This window comes from Anguilla rostrata, chromosome 2 (assembly GCF_018555375.3).
Source record: "Anguilla rostrata isolate EN2019 chromosome 2, ASM1855537v3, whole genome shotgun sequence".
Classification (NCBI taxonomy): Eukaryota; Metazoa; Chordata; class Actinopteri; order Anguilliformes; family Anguillidae; genus Anguilla; species Anguilla rostrata.
In genome coordinates, this window is record NC_057934.1 from 9,178,312 (window position 1) to 9,193,898 (window position 15,587).

A 15,587-nucleotide genomic window follows, 5' to 3' on the forward strand; every position below is an offset into this window, starting at 1 on the left:
CGCATGGACTATGGTGAGATTATATCATCTCTTCTGTTCATCAGGCACTGTTATGATGATTACATCACCCGCCTAGCAATGGCGATTTAGCCTTTTATAACTATTCCTGTCACTGTTCATGATAGCATAGTTTCCTATTTTTATAACTGTTCATGATAGCATAGTTCCAGTTTTAATTATTTTTTTTTTTTAAATAACAGCTCACAATAGCATAGGTCCGCACTTCTAAATCTCTTTTCCTCGTGGCATAGTTCCTGATGCATGGGAGGAAATAAGTTGTCCTAACCCTAAACCCGGTGATTTTGTTTACCTGACTGATAAGGTCTGCATTAAAACACACAGTTTCCTAAATCTAAATAACACATTGTCACACTCAACCCTTCAGACAAGCCTGCTCCCATCACCACTGATTTTGTTAAAAGGGGTACGTTTGCATTCAGCATGTACTAAGCCAGGGGTCTCAAACTCCAGTCCTGGAGGGCTGCAGTCTCTGCTGGTTTTTTTGTCATTTTCTTTCAGCAGTTGAAGTGCAGGAACACATCAGAAACCTGCAGATGCAGCTGCCCTGCAGGATTTGAGTCTGAGATTCTCATACTCAGTACAGATACATACAGAGGTGATACCAAGTCACTGATAGTAGGAATTCGTACGCTAACTTACAACATAATGCTGAATACCATAGCAGGTGCACGGGGGCGACTAAGGGTATGGTGCTTTAAGGAACGAGTGGATTTGAAAGCACAGTGTTGAATGTAGAATAAATTAAACCCAGTTTCAGTGTTCAGAGTCCAGGGTTTGGCCAGCCCTGTGCAGTCTGTGGCAGTGTAAGCAAGTATAATTAACTACAAATGTATTGCTACGTTGTTGTTGTTTTTTTTTTTTTAAGATAATTTTATGTGACTGGAATATAAGAAATGTTGGGTCTGAAAGTCACCAGCCCTAGAAGCTCACAGAATATCCTACTATTGTAGTAATTATCTGGATCTCAGAGATTTGGAAGAAGAGTGGTCTGTGGAAAGTCACATGGCCCCTCTTAGGAGTTTTTAATCCAGACCAACTGCATGCACTAAAAAGAGGTTAAATAAACTAGGCTTTTGGTTTTTGGACACACATTTGAAGCAGATAGGAGCAGTAACCAGGACAGAGCACAGTGGAGGGGTAGAAGGCCCTCATTCACCCCCTGATCAGAAGCAAACGGGGCTCTCCCAGCAGTGCGTGGGGTGAAAGTCTGACAAAAACGGAGAGAGAAACGATGTGAAACTCATTCTCCATTAATTCCCTGTCACTCTCGCCTTCGTCTGGTCGACAAACGCAAAGACACTACTGCGAGCGGACGCTGTTTTTTAAAAAAAAAACGCGTACAGTTGCGGTGTCTGTGGCTAAATGGGCAAGAAAAGCCAGTCCAGAGACCTGACCGTTTCCAAAATCAGCCCGAAGACCAAAGGGGATGTAGATTTCATTCCATGGATTCCTGAAACCGTGGAAACCACTAACTGAGGGGAGGGTCTTAGAGTGTCCTCAGCCCCTCCTCCTTATCAGCACATCACCTTTTCAGTGTCACTTCAACTGTCAGCTTTAGACATGCTTCTGACCTGTCAATATATTGCTAATTATTTTTATATTCAGTTTTTTAAAATTTTTGTATATATTTACATCAGATAATCAGCTTTAATGCCTCAACTTTTGTCTTTTTTTTTCTTTTAAAAACTGGGTGTTTTTAAAAGCAAAATTAAATATTTTATGGTATTGCACGTATAATGAATTACTGCACATGCTTTCAGAAATATCTTGTGAATAATACAAAAATCTGCAGTTTCAAACTACATTTCCCCTGCAACCAAAAAAGACTGACAGTTCTGCAACAAAAACATTTGACAAAGGAATGTAATTTTCAAGTTCTCATAATTTATTACAGTAAGCACACAATTTAAAAATTTCACTGAGAGCACACCAGAAAAGTACAAAACTAAAACAGCCTTATAAATTACTCCCCTTGAGAAAATAAAAACACTATGATTGTCAAAGCTAAATGAGATTCTGAATCCAAACAACCAAATAACAACTCCGAAAATTGCCTCGTTGAGATTAACAATTGAACGCAAAATCCTTAAAAAAATAGCTTTTTCTTCAGACAGTGATTGTCCTTTTTTTTTAAACAGATTATTAAATCATTCTTATTCCCCCATTACTTCCCCTACATCTACAATTATATATATAGGCTATATATAATAAATTTATTTTTACACTGAAATTCATAGTTTTCAAGTAACCAAAATACCTGGAGATGCTTGACAGGTCATATTTTCACAGCTTTTCCCCCTACGTAATAATAATAATAATAATAATAACAATAAATGAAAAGAAATATTCCAGCAATTAAGTTCACAATTTTTAGTTTTTCCAAAAAACAGCATTCTGAAGAAAAAGAAAAAAAAAACTAACACGGTTTACAGTAGTTTTAAGGCGGTCAAACATGTTAAGATAACAGAAAAAATATAACTGAAAATCAAAAAAAGAAAAAAAAAAAAAGTTTTTTTTCAGTGATATTCTCCTCCAGCTTCTCACGTGAGTGCAAAAGAAGGCGAAACCGTTACTGTGCAAAACGGCACCCTCGAACGCAGCGCTCAGACCCGGCGCTGCCACGACATACGCTGTGCGGGGTACGGTGTGATATCAGGGACCCCCCCTCTCCCCCCCCTCCCCCGAGGCCAGAAAGACTCTGCCTGGAGTCGGTTCAGCCGAGGTGTACAGTCTCCTTAGCGATGCAGGTCAACACCAACCACATCACAGACTTTTAGAGAGAAAGCGTACCAGCACCCAGAATTCCGCTGCGCCGAAGCACATCAGCCTGCGAGAGGTGGCAAGTCCTCGTCTGTCTTGATATTACGCACGCCATTACTACACTTACTACACGCTGTTCACTTCGTTTGAAATTTATAAACAAAAACAATAAATAAAAAACCTGAAATTCATGTCTACGTGTGCGAATCGATTTTACTGAATTCATTTTTATGCATTGACACAGTATATATTAATTGAGATTGAACACAAGTCATAGATTTTTCTGTCGAGGAAATCTGTTTTTTTTTTTTGTCACCAGCAGCAGTGAAAGACCGATGCACGTGAAATGAAAAGAGCTTCTTCAGGGCGCTCGGCAAACAGATCATCTCCCCCTCAGAGAGAGCCGCGTGGAAGTGCCAAATCGGTACAAATAAAAACGCACGAACAGTAATCGCCAGAATGGAGTGATTTGCCTTTACGTTGCAGAGGAAACGTCCCATCGTGTTGAGACGGGCTTCGGTTTTCGAGCCCGACCACAGGCAGCGGTGTGAGGGACCGTTTGCCCACAGTCACACCTGACCCGCTGACACCAAACCGAAAATTATTTGAAAAAATCTTCACAGTCCCACAGAACATTTCCAGGTAGCTCTTAGTGACAAGTCTAAGAGAAATATATATATATATAACATTACACTGAGTTAATTAAAATGTGTTTCATGGCAATAAATACAAAAAAAAAAAATCTTAAACTCAATTCATACATGTTCTGCAAATGTAATAATATACATTTATAACATATAACAGACTGAACAGCATTTGTACAGTCAGTGTAAAGTGTAAAGGCTTTGAACAATTTCGGTTAAAATTAATATTCTACTTCAGATATTGTGCAGGTTGATGTATTGCAACCGGAAGTCCTCTTTGTGTTCTGTATTTTTAGCCCTGGGGATATCACAGCAGGAAAGCTCATTTATTGTCACTGGGGATATGTAATTATTTTTATTATTATTATTATTATTATTATTATTATTATTAATAATAATAATAATAATAATAATAATAATATACTGTACTATCGTTAACCATTACATTATTACTATTATTATTATTATTATTATTATTGGCAAAATTAGAGATAAAATGATCCTGAAAAGGGATTCTGGATGTGACATGGGATGTAAATAGTTTTTTATCTGATTGTTAGAAAGTATCTAGTGTGCAGTAATGGAATAGAATCTTTCAGTGTCTGATCCTTATGCACTTCCCAGTCTTCACACAAAACCACATAACCCACATCCACTAAAACACATCCACTTAACCCACATCCACGTTAAACACATCCACATTAAACACAGCAGAAGATCCGATCCTGTTCAGCCACGGTAGTGCGCTACACACACGCACACACACTCACTCACAAAAACCCACTCACACACACTGCACGTATGTTCATGTATTCACTGTACCCGTTTAGTGTACTACAATAATATCTCTTCAGTGTCTTAACTGCATTTCTTCTGAGATGTGAAAGACTTTGCAAATGAAACAAGTGAATTTTCTCCTTCAAAGAGACGAGAAGCCTTGAGGTGAAATCTTCTGACCATACGAGTCAAACATGAAAGACCCAGATATCTGAAATAATTAAAACGCTAAACCACAAATTACCTCTGCATTTGTTTCCAGAGAAAAACTGAACCATTTCCCTCCCCACTCACCCCAAAAGGAAATATACAGATACATTTTCAATTAAGTCCCCCCTCCCCTCCACCCACCCCCACAAAAAAAAATCAGTAGTAATATTTATCAGACTAAAGTGCAGTTTCAGCAAGGTTGAGACGGACGTATAAGAACCGCGACCGATTCTAGAAAAAAACAAAACAAAAAAAAAACCCTCCCGCCCCTTCCCACCAACACCACCACCCTGTCCCCACCTCCCTTACCTCTCTGCCCAACTCAAACGTCTTTTCATAATTTAAAAAGAGTCTGCTTTTGCGCCCCGTTTTTTTATTTTCACACCGCGTCATTTCCAGAGGTCCTGCGAGCTGTCCTCCAGGGTCCAGTCCCTGACGGGCGGCAGGCCCAGCGCGGCCGCCGCCGCCTCGCTCTTGACCGAGACGGACAGCGAGTTGACCAGCTCGCAGTGGAACTTGCGGATGTGGCGGTAGAGGTCGCCGGACTGCGTGAAGCGGCGCTCGCACCACTTGCAGGCGTGCGGCTTCTCGCGGGTGTGCACCACGGCGTGCCGGCTCAGGTTGTGCGAGTACTGGAAGCTCTTGCCGCAGGTGGCGCAGGTGTAGGGCTTCTCGCCCGAGTGCGTGCGCTCGTGCCGCTTCAGCGTGTACATGCAGGAGAAGGTCTTGCCGCAGATGGAGCAGGTGGGCACGTTGACGTCGGGCGCCGGCTTGGCGCGGGCGCCCTCCTGCTCGCGGAAGTGCGAGCTGAGGTGGATCTGCAGGACGTGCGGGCTGGGGAAGACCTTGCTGCAGAGCGGGCACATGAAGATCTGCCCGTGGGGGGCGCCGGCGAGCATGTTGGAGACATAGGGCAGCAGGGCGCCGTCCAGCCCGGGCGGGTCGGCCTGGGCGCGGTCGCTCTCCGGGCTCAGCATCTCCTCGTCCTCGCTGGCCTTGTCCTCGCGCTCCAGCTCGCCGCACAGGCCCAGGTGGGCGTGGTTGCGGGCGTGGCCGTGGTTGCGGGCGTGGTCGTGGTCCGCGTCGTAGTCCCGCCCCCCCAGGCCCTCGTCGTCCGACCCCGTGTCCCTCTCCACCTTCACCTGCGCCAGGCCGGGCGTCGACCCCCCACAGAGGTACGGGTTGGTGGGCGTGGCCTCCCCGGCCCCGCCCACCGATCCGGACTTGACGGACAGGTCCAGGACGCAGTCCGCGTCGGCCGACGCCCTCCGGGAGACGGAGCCGGCCGAGCTGCAGGGGCTCCTGCCGATCTCCGCTTTCCCCGCCCCCAGCCCCGCCCCCAGCTCCGCCTCCCACGCCCCGTTCCCTACCGGGGACTCCCGCCTTCCGTTCGCCTCCTCGTCTTCGTCGCTAGGCAGCAGGTCCCCGGAGACGGGGTGCCCCGCGCTGGCCTCGGAGGGGCTCCCGGGCCCGGAGGAGTCGTCCTCCCGCTTGGCCCCGCCCACCCCCGCCTCCCTCTTCAGCCGCTTCTTGCACACCTTGACGATGTCGTACATGTGCAGGTAGCTGGCGGCCGCCAGCACGTCCTCCACGGGCAGCGCCTCGAACTGCAGCCGCCCCTCGTACATGAACTCCAGCAGGAGGGCGAAGGCGGGCGCCGTGACGATGTCGCTGTTGAGCTGCACCACGTCCCGCTTGTCCAGCTGGTCCTTGTAGAAGAGGTGGAAGTACATGCTGCAGGAGGCCAGCACGGCGCGGTGCGCGCGGAACTGGGCGTCGCCCACCAGCACCGTGGAGTCGCACAGGAAGCCCTGGTGCCTCTGCTCCCTCAGACACTGGAGCAAATGTCTGCTGTGGTCCGGAAACTCCATGCTGTCTACATAACCTGCAACACACACAGGCGCGGCGCGTTAGCGTCCGCGCTCACAGCTTCACTCACACACAGCTCAATTACGCCACGTATTTACTTTACTTCATAGGGACATAAAGATCATAATGATGCCCTGCAGCAGCGTCAGCCATAAACTCATTTGCATCTCTAGTCTCCTGGCAGGTCCCTACAGTGCAGCTGGCTATTTTTTTGCCCATTGTGGGCAACTGGTCTTGTAACAGTATGGAATACAATCCAAAAAATTTACATGCCTAGAACACACACATAACAGGCATTCAACACGCATACAACACACAACCACGCATTCAGTACGTATCCAACACACAAACCCGTCTTCAACATGCATACAACACGCATTTAACACACAAAACAACAGACAGTGTGTGAGACGGAAAGTGTGGAAGCTAAGGGATTGTGGGTAAATGGAGAGAGTGCAGAAGCGTGTTGGGCAGGTGTGTGGGTCGGGCGGGCAGGTGTGCGTCGGGCCGTAGACGCCCGATTGCTCCCTCTTCAGCGCATTCCCTCACTGTGCCGGTTCCCTCACACGAGCCGGGTCACTCGCTCAATCTGAGCGCCAGCCAAAACTAACACGCATTTCCAAAAGGCTTGAAACGAACGGCTCCAGTTCTCAAGGATTAATCTGAATGAACAGGCGACATCGCGCAGTCCACCAACTTACTTCACCCACAGCCCCCCATTTACAAAATAATCATCATTTTTGTTTTCCTAAAAAATTAGCTTCATTTCCATTTTTGCTTTGTTTGGCATGATTCAATGAGAGAGCACTTTTAGCATAAAAAGAATACATCACAACACTCATCTAAAAACACATAATCTACCTCTATTTTAGGGCCTGCATTTCAGATGGATAATCATTTTTAAAAATAATACCGGCATATTTTCCCTTACTAACTAAGCACTAAACTTTTTTCTTTTTTAAATGACAAAATGAATGGGGGGGGGGATGCTCCAGTAGAAGCATCGCTGAGACGCTTCATCCCTGGGGGAGGCTGCAGTGGGAGGCGGACGGAGAGCTTCCTCAAACGCAGACCGCTAACGCCGCGCGCTAGCGCCACGCCGCCCTGCTTTTCCCACACAGCGCTGCGGCCGCGTGTGTTTTTAAAATAACCCGCTTTAGCCACGCCGCGACTCGCTTAGGTAACAGGCTTTTCCGCTGCGCCCCCAACCCCTCACCCCTCCACCCTCCCCCCCGCCCCCCCCGCCCGGTACGTACACACCCCCCACAGGCCCTGCTGCAGGCAGGCAACAGAGTTTATTTTCACCCATTTTTCACTAAAACTGCTTTTTTTTTTCCCCAGACCCTAACTGTCTCAAACGGAGGCAGACGCACATCAAGAGCTTTTCACACGCAAGACAGCTGACAGCGGTAAAGCTGCGGGCCCCCAGAGACACTCCGTCTTCAGAAAGATCCGGAGTTCTTCATCAATACGGAAAAAATCACACACATACACATGCAGGTAAGTAAAGAATACAGGAACTGAAAATTGGAACGTGGGGGTTTAAAAAAAACGAAAAACTGCCAGCCAACACTCCCGCTATGCTCTCATAGTCAATACTATTTCTAAAAAAAAAAAAAGAACAAAATCGACAATTTCACCACATCGGCAGAGACTGTCCCGGAATCTGAAAGAAGAGAGCACACCTGTTCCCCACAGAGACGGCAGCCTCGCCATCTTTCTCTCCGTTCCAAAAAAAAAGAAAGAAAAACAAACAAACAAAAAAAAAAACGCTTTTTCTCACACTAGTCTGATCGGCGCGCTGAGGGAGACCCTCTTTCCAGAACTTCGGATTTCCTTCAGTGCGAAACGGCTTAAAGGCGTACAACTGATCACCTCCTCAGCACGCCCCCCCCGCCCCCAACCAACCCCCCCATGCCCCCCACGCCCACTTACCGCCCACCCGCCCGCCCCCCCAACCCCATCTTTCAAGGAACTACACATGTCTCCCCAAAGAAGACGCGCAACAGATTTACAATACAATCACTTTAAGTGCCTTGTAGTCCACACCGATCCTAATCCTTAAGATGGCCTAAAAATAAAGAGGAGAGTGGAGCGCGCGCACACACACAGCTCACAAGGTAGCGCCGATCAAATTAGGAGGCAGGGAGGACGGAGCGGGGCGAAGGAGGCGGCTTACAAACATCTGATCCAGCTGACTGGGGCCGTATGGCAGCTGCAGCTCAGATAAAGAGATTAAGACTGGGAGGACTGCGATTACAGCTGTCTGGCCAATTCAGGCAGCTCAAACCTGCGAGTGCTAAATTAGTCACAGCCGGGGGGGGGGGAGGAAGAGAAAAAAGTATTCAAGGAAAAAGGAAAACGGAACAGTACTTTCAAAACTGACTTCAAATAAAATTCATTGGAATTTTTTTTTTTTTTTTTAAAGGGTTTCAAAATTGGAACGGGTTTTTTTTTTTTTTTGAACCCTTGGAAAAGCCATAAAACCCCAGTCCCTGCATGTACTCTTGGAGTGGAAGTATACTGGCAGAAAATAGCACTGTGCCTCTTCTTCAACTGCCACAGGACAAGTGTCAAAAGTTACACTTATTTTTTTGTTAATTTTCTAATATAAACAAATGTTCCACCAGTATACAATACCGCATACATACAACCAACCAGGATAAATCTAAAAAGACATCATTCACAAAGCTTCAAAACAGACGAATACACTTCGGGAAAGATTCAAAATGTAACTTCTCATTAATATTTTGCCACATTTTTCCCCGAAATACCTGTGTATAAATGTACTGAAATTTACAGTAAGTCACAGCTGCCAAACTGCCTGCAAAGATCCCAAACGAAAGGACTACTGCGGATAACGTTCGTCCTGTTGACAAATTTCATCTGCCTTCCTGAACTGGAAGCCAAAAACTAAACAAACTAACTAACAAACAAAAAAAAAAGAACCTAAATAAAACAAAACAAGTAAATTTTTTTTTTTAAAAAAAAGCTCTAACGTCCCATTTGGAAATGTTACTTACAGACCGTAAGCATGTGTGCGGAGAGGAGATGAGTCTCTGCGTATGAGACGCCGGCACACAGTACCTGCCGCACACGATAAAAGTCCTCCTTTAGCAGCACCAAAGACAGCTGCTGTCCCTTTGCCCGAATTAGGGAGAGAGAGAGAGAGACGATCTGACTGGCAGACACAGACGCAAATGTGGAGAAGACGTTGGAGGGACTGAAACCCCTCATACACATCCATGCGCACGCACACACACACGCACACACACAGACTCCTGGTCTGTGTGTTAGAATAAAAGACTTCGGGGGGGGGGGGAGTGGGGGGTGTGTGTGTGAGAGTGGGGGTGGGGGGTGGCAGCCTGTCAGCTGCTCTGACATCATGTTCAGATGGAAATGCTACCTCCAGCTGTGCTCCTTTTACCGCCATATGCTGCTCTTCTCCTCTCTGCCACCAGCCCCTCTCTTCCACACAACTTTGTTTCTTTCTCTCCTTTTTAGAAAAAAAGGGGGGTGGAGGGGGGGGGGGGTGTTACAGCCAGCGAGGTGCTTGTCTAAAGCTGGCCAAGTCCCCCCCCCCCAATCCCTTCTCCTTACATTTAATTCCCAAGTAAAAACAACTTTGGAAAATAGATCCATGAGGAAGAAAACGATACAGCACCTTTCTAAACTACTTTTTTTTTTTTTTTGTAGGAGGAGATTTTTGTTTCTATGTATTATTTCTCACTGGGTGTCCCTCCTAGGAGCCGTAAACAATAGCAGGCGCCGCGCATTTGCAACTGACAGATCCACGCAGCTGATATTGTTTTCGACTTCTTTCTGGTTCAGTGCCCTCGCCAGAGCCGTCATTCATTTCACTAACCCCTTTGCACAACTTGTAGTGGGGGGGACGGGGATGGGGGGAATATAATGAAGAACAATTGGAACAATCATATTGAGCTCATGAGAAGGATTCTACACAAAAGCAAAAAATTCCTTGATGGAACAACTAAAGCTTATTACGACCCCGATTACCCACGCGCAACTCAAGCGCTTTACTCTCGAATATGACCCTTTCCCTTTTCAACTCATTTTATTGTCATAAGACCAAATATAGACGGCATTAAACTACAGGAACAACCAAACAGCGAGTTTAACCAAGACGCGGTTCCCAGGAAATTAAAAGCGAACGTGCTGTCCAAACCGCCAGCTCTTGTACAGTTCAATTCATTAACCGAAATGGCAGGGTGCGCGGACGTTCCGACGCAGTTTTTCGAGGGATAGCTTACTGTTAAACATGTAAATATGACCTGACCATACATGCGAGTTGACATGTTTTTATACTCGACATCGCTTTCATTTCTGGTCTACTTCCGCTCTACCCTTTAGAGATGAGATGCTTCAAAAACACAAATTACATGGTAAAATAACGGTCTAAGCTACGGCGCGCTAACAATCTACAAAAATATGAAAACTAGTCAGCATCTTTCAATGGAGGGGAACATTAACAAACAAATATCAATTGAACTTCCTCGACTGTATATCAGCCAGAGTGCATAAACTTGCCTCGGATTAAACGGCAACAAGCGAACTTGTATCTTGTGTAGGTACGATAACTTTCGGAACACAATGAGTTGCTGTCTAATTTGAAAGGTTTGCTACAGAATAGGCTACTCACTGATACAAAAACAAACTTGCTAAAAATGAAAAGTATGTCCATAAACTCTATCGCTGGAACATTCAATGTCGCGAGCGGTTTAGATAATTACTTTTAAATACTAGAAATGACTGTAGTGGGCAACGCTTTGAACAGTCACGAGAACCAAAGTACTTTTTTTCTAAATAACGCGTTGTGTTTAAACAAACAAACAAACAAACAAACAAACAAATGTAGGCTACTTCCCTAAACATCACATCATTGCACATTGCCATTTCTCTCCTGCAATTCAGTCCCAGTTTCACCTCCCACCTTGTTCTACATTAGAACTATACTATAGCATATAATACTAACATACACACACACCGACAGAGACAAATAAAGAGAAAAGACTTGAAAAATAATACGACTACAATCTTCTCCCCTGGAGAAAACATAAAAAAGTAACCAACCAAGCAGCAGTAAGAATATTGTGGGCTCTTTAAGGGCCTTGCTGCTTCGCCTTGACACATTCACATGACCGTAAAACACCAACTACTCATTGCAACTATTTTATATAGCCTAAGGGAAACTCGCTTGTACAGCACTACTTTTTTCTCCGTCTTATAACCTACCTCTCCCTGCAACCCACTCCGTCACTGCTCTCCTGTGGAAAGCACGTCCGTATAAAATGTAGTCTCGTCTACTTACACACAAGGTCCCGTTTCTTCCGATCAGCGCCGTCAAAATCCTCTCAGGAGGGGAAAAAAGAAGTAGATTGACTTTCAACAGCACTCCGTAACAACCTGCGGTTGCAGGAAGACGGTGCGAACAGGCGAGTAGGCGAGCTGCAGTAGCCAGATGTTCCCGAGCTGTTGCTGCTGAACTCCAGTGAGCGAAAGGATAGCGTCTGACTGGCACCACAGAAGCCAATAGAGTCGACGATAAGAAAAGCCGAAGCAAATTGAAAACGGCCGCTGGGGGAAGGAGGCGGAGGGATGTCAGTTCTCCGCGTAGGTTGACACCAGGCAACAGTGAGAAGGCAGAAAAAAGACAAGTGAGCTTGTTCCTCGAACAGACTGGCGCAGACACTGGGCGCAGAGCACGGAACGAGCGAGACAGCGCAGTGTTTTATGGGAAGTGTAGTCTTGCGTTTTAAAGGGAGAAGAAGAACAGGTGCATTGACGAACTTTTCTTGCAGAATTATTAAGGAACGCACCGGAAGCGCAGAATACAGCGAAGAGACCGGGAGGAATGAGGCATGACAATGCCTTTCATTTTGAAACAATCTGGATAAGTAAACGATGAGATGTCGATATTTTGATTATGGTTTTAGAAGTTAGCCATTTCACAATGATTTTAAAGTATTGGTTTTCTGAATGCGCTTTAAGCTTGTAGGATGGTTTAATTTTTTAAAACTATATCTAGTCCTACGAATTAATTGACTGTACTTTCCATTAGTACTTTCAATTAGCATTTGTGTTATCTGTTTGCTGATAAGATGCAAATTTACTGGGTTTAGTTGTTGCACGACAACATCGAGAGTGCAATGGTTCTTTAAACGTACAATGTGCCATGCGCAAATCATTTTCAGATGTGGACATGGGGGAATCCAATGCAAGAAGATTGAAAACGACAATTTTCTACGAAGATTGTGATACTGAATTTTAATTTATTTATTTCATGTTGAATTTATGATTGATGGGTGAGAAACCCGTTACTGTAAAGCATTCTGAGATGCAATCCTGGTAGACGATATATATAATATGATATATAATTATTAATCCATTATTATATTTAAGAATAATTTTAAATCGATTATTAATGATCAAATACATACCACACTGTCATATATAGAGCCAATTCCCCTTAGATTGCTCAGTATATTAGTATTTCATTGTTGTATATTGACACAGTGAACCAAAAACAGCATCTAAGGACAATACAGAAGACTAATTTAGAACAAATGTCGCTATAATTTTGCAGTATTCCAAACTTTCATAAAGAAAAATACATAATTAAAATAATAAAAACATTATCAAGAAAGTATGACGTTTCATTATTTTATTTTAATTTTTTGATGAATTGATGAATTTGTTTCCACCTCTCTCACTGACCATAAACACAGATGTTAAATATTAATATGGTAATCATAAAACAACATCATCCCGTATGTCAAGATTTATTGGTCATATGTCTTTTTATTGCTTTCTTTAGTGTATGAAAATAAAACAGGATAGAATGTTTTAATGTTAGTAATTAAATTACCATTATCATTTGATTCCACCTTAAACATCAGAAGTTATCACTCATCTTCTATTCCTGATTTATTCAGGGTAAGATGAAATTTAACAGGAAAGAATGGAATGGATCTTCAAACAGCACACATTAAATGCACAATATTAAAGACATGTCAGACTTCTGGATCTGTCTATAGATTGCAGGTGTCCATTTTCCTAACCCAGTCAACTGTTAGTTGGTATATATGTCAAGCGTATAAGTCATTTTCCCTGTGACCTCAATGTACATCTTTTGAAGTAGCACTTGCCTGGAAATAGAGCTATGGTTTCACTTAATATCCATGGTAAATACTGTAGGTCAAAATAAACATACGGTGACATGAAAGTCTGAAATTCTGTAACTCATTGCGGTTTGACCGCTACTGAATCTGAATGCCACTTGCCGCAATTCCTTCTAATTCTGTGCTTTTCAGTATGGTTATAAAGCAATTACCTTCTAACATCTTTTTAATTGTGGGGTAACTTTGCAAAGAACTGCCTACACAGGATTACAGGAATTCAGAGGTTTCCAGTCTGAATGAATGAGTGATCAAATTAATGATTTTTAAATTAAATTTGTAAGCAGAGATTTTTATTTTATTTTAGATGACTTTTACGTTTTATCAAAATATTTAAAAGTTGGCTGGGTGATATTTCGATTACCTAACAACTACAACGATGATGTCCACAGTTTTTCTGGTCACCTAGACTGAATTATGCATATTTAAGCAGTTTAAAAAATAAAAAAAATTTTAATGGCAATAAGGACATTACTCCTCTTCTGCCTGGTAGTGCTTTCGTTTTAGCCAGGATCAGAACTCTGACTCATGAGCCCAAGGATTCAAATCAAAGGTTGGAACCACTTCGGACATAATCCTTCCAGCCACACGTTCCATACAACGACTATTCTGTTTGTATTTGTCTCCTTTACATATATTTTAATCGAAAAGGTCCCTAACATTTCACACTAATCGCATGCACTTGTGTTAGCTGCCGGGCTGGGTCCCTTTGGTGGAAGACTGGAGTGAACGCTGTTCTCTAACATCTCTTCCTAACTCAGGTGACAAGTTTTTTTGGGGGGACAGGGGTCAAAGCAGCACCTTCCCATAAATTCTCAAATTTGTACAAATTAAAGAAAGATTAATGATTAAATTAAAGATGTACAAATTAAAGAAAACCGAGACAGTGTATTTGGTGAGTATTGAACTGTTTTCTAATTATAGAGAAATGCATGATTACTCTATACAGTAGGTCATTTTAGGACAATTCTACACTAGAACTTAAGGAGGATGGGGCAGTTTAGTTTTCCATGCCAGATTCTGAAATAAATCGCGGTTTATTTTACACAGATGTAAATGTAGCATTGTTGCTTTTTGTTTTTAATGTTTCTATGATATCTGACCTAAGAATATTGGTTTGTAGTACTGCTATGACAGATTGCATAAATGAATGATTTCTTTATGAATGGCTGCCAGTGTTATGATGCTGAAAGGCTCCCCATTCATCCTGAAAAATAAATCTGTTTGAGGAAAATTCACCATGCAATCTTCAGATATCACTGTGTAGTTTTTCAGTTCCATATGCAGCGATGGAGATGTTCCTAAAGGAGTAGTATCTTTGTAAAGCAAAGTGTATGTCCCCCCCCCCAATAAAACCAAAACCCCAGAATTCTTGTACCTTTTTCTTTAAATGTTGCTGGAAATGACAGTTGTTCAACAATGGCCACATTCAGAGAGGAGACAGCCTGATGTTAAAATGAATTGGGTCCTCACACTCGGTCTGTTCCAACAGACGTCAAAGATGTTTTAAAATCTTCTGTTGTTTTTTTTTTTGTTGTTGTCTTTTAAAAGCCTGCATGGACATATACTTTACGAACATTGTAGTATATATTTTAAATATGAAATGCAACCAACATGGAATATATTTACAATAGTTTTTTTTTTGGGGGGGGGGGTATTTGTCAATATATATCAATATACATAGTATATTTTAACAATTTAGACATCATGAAACACTCCTGCAGAGAATTTTCAACAATATGTTTACTATGAAAAAATGTACAGTGATATTTAAGGAGAACTTTGTTGGAATAAATTTTGGTGAAAATAAAATATATTTCTTTAAAACTGTCAGTAATTTGCTGAAAATTTACACAACTGCGTTAATGGATGCAAACGATTATTTTACCCAGGTCTGCTGACAGTAAAACACATTCGGAAGTGTCTGTGTGAGACTTGGGTAGTAAAACATCATGTGTCCACATTCTGAAACGGCGCGTTTTTTCAGCTCGTTAAGGCCAGATTGCGTTACATGCAGAGATGCCTCACCGCAGTACAAGTGTGCTAGCTGTGTAGCCGACCTCCGGCATTCATAAAGTCCGTTGCAACGGAAAATGCGGGGCTTTACCAC

General features: G+C 43.4%; 1 protein-coding gene and 1 long non-coding RNA gene across 9 annotated transcripts in view; one reads left to right on the forward strand and one right to left on the reverse strand.

Moving 5' to 3' along the window:
• The window catches only part of LOC135245288 (uncharacterized), a 32,895-nt gene that overhangs the window by 11,666 nt on the left and 5,642 nt on the right, over window positions 1-15,587 (forward strand). The gene's annotated exons all lie outside the window — the stretch shown is intronic.
• On the reverse strand, window positions 1,886-11,984 carry LOC135245249 (zinc finger and BTB domain-containing protein 18-like). 7 transcript variants are annotated; one of them, XM_064318228.1, is made up of 2 exons: window positions 11,535-11,984; window positions 1,886-6,297 (listed from the first exon to the last, which is right to left on the reverse strand). In XM_064318228.1, the coding sequence occupies exon 2, from the start codon at window positions 6,281-6,283 to the stop codon at window positions 4,802-4,804; it is 1,482 nt and encodes a 493-aa protein (XP_064174298.1). In that variant the 5' UTR covers window positions 6,284-6,297; window positions 11,535-11,984; the 3' UTR covers window positions 1,886-4,801. The 7 variants fall into 7 exon arrangements, with proteins under 7 accessions (XP_064174298.1, XP_064174272.1, XP_064174287.1 ...); XM_064318202.1 differs by having other exon boundaries at window positions 11,611-11,747; XM_064318217.1 differs by lacking the exon at window positions 11,535-11,984 and adding an exon at window positions 11,373-11,436.